The 6831-nt window shown below is 46.1% G+C and overlaps 1 protein-coding gene across 1 annotated transcript in view; it reads right to left on the bottom strand.

Annotated features, from left to right (window-relative positions):
* Positions 1-284: 284 nt before the first annotated feature.
* LOC106816631 (putative zinc metalloproteinase YIL108W) overlaps positions 285-6831 on the bottom strand; it is a 44666-nt gene continuing 38119 nt past the window's right edge. The window contains exons 5-6 of the mRNA XM_014821255.1: positions 3009-3065; positions 285-940 (exon numbers count right to left, since the gene is read on the bottom strand). Coding sequence (XP_014676741.1) covers positions 697-940; positions 3009-3065 — 301 coding nt within the window. The 3' untranslated portion in view covers positions 285-696. The remainder of the gene's footprint in view (positions 941-3008; positions 3066-6831) is intronic.

Raw genomic sequence — 6831 nt, 5'->3', positions numbered from 1 at the left:
TGACTTTCGTGCGTACTCGCTCGGCTACCAGGGTTATTGGCATTACAGATTTTGGATGTGCTATGAATATGACGTGAGTCACGAGACTGTGACGTCATTGAGTGACAAAACAATCAACCAATAGCAGCGCTCACTAGAGCCCTATGTTCTTGATTGACCTGGGGAAAAAAATCACGCTGGCAGCCTGGCAGCACGATCGCGGGTGTCATGTCAGCGCCCAAAAATGAAGATTTCGAAATTCAATGTTGTTTTATGACAAAAGTAAATGCGTAATTATAGATATTTATAGGTATGTGCTATTATTTATAAATCTACTATCATAATATACTCTCAAATTCTAGAGTAAAGTATTCCTTTAAAACGTGTGGTGCAGTGTGGACTCAGCAACGAAGCACACTGCTTATCTATAGGCATGATTGCTATCACAAGCTTAGAGAGCTTGCTTCACCCACCTCGCGTTCGTTCAAACCATGTGCACATGTGGCGATTGACGTGTTTAAATCGTGACAGTGAACAAAAGATAAACGTGCTGTTTTTGCAAGTAACCAGCTGGCTGCCTACAGCGTATCAGGTGTCTGGTAGCTGAAAGCGATTAACTGCCTATGAAATAAGGTTACTGCGCATGAGGAGTCGCAACATAAATATAACTTGTCATAAAACACTGACTAGTTTTCTAAAGCAGTGACGCAGGCAACGTTAATCAACTGGCAGAAGCCATCTCTTCTCCATGATGTTTCCCAGGGAGTCAATTGCTACTAACTTCACTTTCCCATCGGGCGCACGTGTTTGAAAGGTTGACGACAAGATGTCTCGGACTTCATGCAGGTGTTCGTCCATGGAAAACGTGTTGGGGGTGTCCGATAAGCACCATCGCTGCACAACCTCCTGCTTCAGCCATACTTGTACGGAGCGTAGTCCATGCTTTGACCAGATGCGATTGCTGAAAATACGATGACGCTGCTAGACGATCTGCAGCCCGGATATACGCGCGAAGCGCGAACAGCGCCGCCTCGCGGCGCCTTTTCATCCAATTCGCTGCCCTCTATGTAGAACTAACTACTCGAAGCCCTCTGGGTACTACAGAAAGCCGGATAATCGGTCAATTGAGCAGTTCTGGCGATTGCAGAAGCCTTTCGACTCTGCACGTAGGGCGAGAATAAATCCAATGGTCGTAATTGCTAATTTTTTTGGTCGGCGCTTTACGTTTTCCTCTAGAAAAGCGATTTTCAATTTATTGAATTTAACGCCCTGAAGTTATTCTCGTACATATGGCGTCCCATAGATGGCGCGACGAGGCTTTTCCCAGCTAGTTTAGACTTGTAGGAGAAATTTCCCAGCTAGTGTATACATTTCCCAGCTAGTTTAGCAGATCTACTACAGATACTATAGATAGATACTGCAGGTACTACAGATATGTACCCGAGGCAGTTTTAGGTTGTTTAGTATTATGTTTATATTTCTATATGAGGTATGTTTAGGGTTAGGGTTAGGGTACACTTCTGTAGTACAAGTCTGGTACACTTTGTGTATACATATATGTACCTCGGGTACATATCTGTAGTACCTGATACGACAACGACCCCTTCAGCGCTAGTTTAGACTTGTAGGAGAAATTTCCTAGCTAGTTTATACATTCCCAGCTAGTTTAGGATGAACGGAGAAAAAGGTTTAGACTAGGAGAAATTTCCCAGCTAGTGTATGTTATGATGTAACGTTATGACGTACACGAGAGTGTACGAGATTCTACGAGAGACTCGCTCTCTGCTACGTGTGCTTGGAAGCGTGAGCTGTGTTTGAGGATGGCTCCTCAGAACAATAAGTATTATACCAACTAACAACATGTGTTGATCCATAATATTACATGGTGGCAGCGGTGGGAGCACCAGCACGACCGGTGTGGCCAACCAGCGCGCAGCGCGCGCGTGATCAGATTGAACGCAACAGCGTAGCAGCAACAGCAACCACGACATGAGATCAGTGTCAGTGAGCATACACAAAGCAGAGTATGTGAGAGTATGTGAGCGTACATGGGCAGAGAACAAGTAAGCGGTACCATACGGTTTCGCACGTCTCGACAAGTAGCAGTAGCATAAGGTTTCGCACGTCTCGACAAGTCGACGGTCAGGAAAACCCAACCGGACTTACTCCCTCACACAGGATGAAGAATGAGAACCACGTAGACACCTCACATACAGCGCCAAGCAAGGAAGATCGCAATGCTTCCCTCAAGGTCAAGGTCGATACTGGCGCGCAGGGCAATACCCTGCTGATACGCATTCAGACGTATGTGTCCACAAATGCTCACACCCGATGGGTACCCCAGAGCAGACAGAGTGCAGAACAGAGCCATGACCATGGCTGCATACAACGACACAACCATCAAGCACTATGGTTCGATCGGACTGCCGTGTAGTTACAACAACAAGAATGTTGTGGCAGAGTTTTACATCGTTGAATGCGATGGACCGGCGATATTGGGGTTACTGTCATCGTTAGCGCTAAAACTAGTATCAGTGCATTGCGCTATCACATGATGTACAAACGCGTGTCAATCCATAATCGGAAAGCCCCCCCTCCAAAGCCGATGTAGCCGAGCCGATGTACGTGTTCCGAAAACTGCGCGATGTTAGGCTGCCCGCTATACGCATTCGCGCGCCCGCCTTCCTTCGGCGCGCGAATGCGTACAGCGGGGAGCTATAGCTATATACATCCCGCGGTCGCGTGCGCCCAGTCCCGCGGAAGTGCGCGGCTTAACCGCTTTCGGCGGTCGTGGAACAACGCATCTTCTGCGCAAGGCCATCTTGTATCCGGTCTCTCTGGAATCATGCTGTTCAATGTTATTGAAAAGTAAATTAAAAACATTCCTATTAATTCCCCCTGCACAGACTGGATTACTGTTTTATGTACATTACACAAAAATGCTATATACATAAGCATATGTATATACCATGAGATAGTGTTGAATACAGATGACAATTCAATCAGTATTTAGCTGAATTCAAACTTACCCTTCAATCAGCCTTGGCCCTTTCTGGTCATTCTCAATGCTTCCATCATTTAGCCACCTGAAAAAAGTGCCAGCAACATTTACTCTGAACAGGTTACAAAGTAAATAATAATCGGCCTCATTACTTATTGAGTTACTGTCATAAGAGTTCATTAAACGTGCAAGCTAGTGCCACAGTCACTGCTACTGGCCACTGTTATTCCACCTCTAACCCTGCTTCCGCTACAGGGCCTGACATTAAGGACTGCCCAATTGCCCGAGGCAAGTGGAATGGACGTTCGGGCAAGTGCAACGTGGGTCTAACTTGCCCGATCGGGCAAGTGAAAAATTCTAAATGCATCAACAGTAAAAAGTCCAGTCAGTCTCCTGTGTATGTTATTCTGTTTATTATTTGAGGGTTTTTCAATAATCACATATACTAGTTGCAAAAATAAATTCAAACGGTAGCTTACATGTGGGGAATACATATTGGTACATACGCACAGACACTCCACTATTTCGGCTAGCGCAAATAGTGGAGTGTCTGTCTGTATGAGCGAGGAGGATCGATTGTCTATAGTATGTGAACCACGAGTGCGAAGCGCGAAGTCTCTTACGGCCGTTGTGGGCCCTGAAAGCTCAGGGGGTTTGAGAAAGCGGCCCGCGAGGCACGCGTGCATGGTTGTGCACATCGACGCTGCGTACGTGCCTGCTGGCAGGGCCGGTGTCCCGTTAAATTTCTCAGCCGGTAAATAAGTCGACGCTGCGTGTTCTGCGCATGTGCACCTAACCGTGACGTCACATGACGTCATCCGGTAAATACTTCAACGCTGAGTTGCGGGAACTCGACACTTGCGTCTTGACGTCGAGTACGACTTCTTCTACTTCTACTTCTATACTGGACAGTCCGTAAGGAATGAACGTCCAGGGCTATAGCTAGCCATATACTACTAGTTGCAAGGGAGTATATCGAAGACGGAGAGACAAGTTAATCAAGTCGACAGATCAACACAAAACATTCTTCACTTCAGTGCAACAGCCAACACCCCATCGCTGGATCTTTAGACAGTAAATTGAATAATCTTAAAAGGTAAGGTTCACACAAATATTCAGTCTTGACTCGAGTGTTCTAGCAAAATTTCCCAGCTAGTGTATGCATTTCCCAGCTAGTTTAGACTTGTAGGAGAAATTTCCTAGCTAGTTTATACATTCCCAGCTAGTTTAGGATGACCGGAGGAAAAGATGTAGACTAGGAGAAATTTCCCAGCTAGTGTATACATTTTCTAGCTAGTTTAGACTTGTAGGAGAAATTTCCCAGCTAGTGTATACATTTTCTAGCTAGATTAGGATGACAGGAGAAATTTCACAGCTATAGTTTAGACGTGTAGGAGAAATTTCCCAGCTAGTTTATACATTCCTGTAATGTTCTATTGTTGATGTATCGTTTTGGCGGGAAGGAGGACTCTCGGAATTCTAGGAATAAAGGTGGTGGTTGAGTTTGACATATCTGCGTCCTCTAATTTATTGGAATAAGAGTGATGTGAGGTAAAGATATCTACTCTAATTGATGCACTATGAGAGATACAACACTGGCGACGAGGAAAATACTATTTTGGTGAAGGAAATTATCTGGAATGGAGATAAATAAGATACCGACGTTTGACTGCTACTCTTGCACCCGCGACGTGGCGGGCCATCCGCGGACCGATGGCTGACAGCGGTTAATCGAACTGTTATCGCTGATGGAATAGGTCGTTTAGTCTGCTTAACGAGAAGAGTACGGACAATACTACGAAGACAAAGGAGAAAAGCATTGACTTCATCTGCCGGAACTTGATGTGCAGGACGGTTATTCTCCAACATTTACAGCCACCAGAGAGCTCACGGACATGTTACAGCATGCGGCCATTGAACACTGTATTTCTGGCCCCAAGTAAAAGTTTCAGCGTTTGCGAGACTAGTCACATTTCACGGATCACTCAGAAACCAGGAGACTGTGCAACAATTTGCACACGTTGAGGAAGGCGGCGAGAGACTGTAATTTGTGCAAGCGATATGGAGATCAGATCAGCAGACAGGGTGCTGAGCAAGTGCTCGTCGGATTACGTGGAGGAGGAAACTGCTGCGAAGAAGGCCAGGCAGTGACATTAGGCCCCCCCGCCCCCCCTGCCATGACCAAGTGGCAGACCAGTGTGAGATGAGTGGAGAGCCCAAATGGCGGCACTTCGACGCGAAATAGCGGCGAAACGTCAACAGAATCGCGGAGAGGACGTGGACACTGGAAGTCACAACAACGGAGAGCATCGAGCTAAATCGATGAATATACTGTTAGAGATAAGGCTTTATAAGAGGCGGATTAATCTGGTCATTGTTGGGAGCGATCCGAAATGCCAGCCAAAAGGTCAGTGCATGTAGAAAGTGCAAAGGGAAAATCATTTTGCTAAAGTGTGTAGGACAAAGTTAGTGCGGGGGTAAATTTAGTTAGTGTAAGTCCTAGTGCCCCTGTATCAGACTAGTGCAGTTCACTGGTCTCGTGCTAAATCAAGTTGCTACGGACATGTGCTTGGTGTGGTATTTAGCAATGTTGGTGGCATTCAGGTGCGACCAGGAACATCGTCGATGAGGGAAACCTGGAGGAATTAAAATCTAGAAAGATAAAGTGCAAGTCTGTGGCTAGTACGTACAGTGAGAATACTGTTCCCCTATGGCTTCTGATAAAACCATTGCCAGTAAGGAAGGTTTTGACGTGTGTATTCAGGGCAGGGAAATGTCGACTGAGCTGAGATGTCCTGGTATTAAAAGGGAAAGGTCGGACCGTTGCCTGAGTAGAGATACGGCGACGAAGTTAGCGTGTCCTCGAAAATGTGCATGAGATTGCAGCAGTAAGCGATGTAGCCATATATCCAACGACTGTATCGGATGTGTTCCACGGTGTGAAAATTGAAAACTAGCGCAAGTAAGTATGCCACATTGATAAACACGGTACGACCAGTAGCACACCCTGAGGGCGAACCATTCAATTTGAGGGATCCAGCGAGATGGAAAGATAAGATATTCGCCGATCTTAGGACATATCTATTAATCCAGGTTCAATGGTCCCACACCTTGGGTAATCCAGTCGTAGGTTCGTCCAGAAAGCGCATGGGTGATAAGGCTGTGTTGATATGCGTAGAGGCAAATGAGGACAGTTGATTCGTGCCAGATAACCCCTTTCTCCACCGTGAGAACTGCTCCAAAATGATGAGATGGCGTCAAAATGTTAGGCAGATTAGATTTAAAGTGCGTAAGTTAATCACCAGTTGAGAGCTGTCTTCCAGAAGTGTCGTGAAATCACCACATTGCTCTATCTCTCAGGGCTGTATCGCGTATATAAAAGATTGTTGGTGTATTGGATTTCGCTCCAGCTCCGAGCATAATTTCAACACGAGATAGCAAACGTTAGCAGGCCATCGAGCGCGTGGGGAAATATCGTGACGTATAGATAGTGCATCGACTGATAATTGAAACACAATGATAGACAAGCTACATGCTAGGGAGGTAGATACGAGCTGCGAGGTTCCAGCGGACTAACACTGAAAGCCGACAAATGGGTGGGGTTCAATTTGATATCGATCAGCTTGTAGATTCATGTTAACTACGTATCCGAGAAGGGTATAGGCGCGTTACGAGACAGGGTAAAGAGTCGGTTATGAGTGAGCGGAGAGCCACGTGTTTGCAGAGAGATGCGTGCGAAGCTTTGTTAGTCTAATTGATTTTTGTTTACATAGTGGTGCGATGTTGATAACCGCCTAGCTTCGTCTGTTATCCTTCTGAGCTCACTGGAGGAAACGGGACGCCCGTTAGGC

The sequence above is a fragment of the Priapulus caudatus genome, unplaced genomic scaffold (genome assembly GCF_000485595.1).
Source record: "Priapulus caudatus unplaced genomic scaffold, Priapulus_caudatus-5.0.1 Scaffold1438, whole genome shotgun sequence".
NCBI classification, from domain to species: domain Eukaryota; kingdom Metazoa; phylum Priapulida; class Priapulimorpha; order Priapulimorphida; family Priapulidae; genus Priapulus; species Priapulus caudatus.
This window is presented reverse-complemented; position numbering and strand designations above follow the sequence as displayed.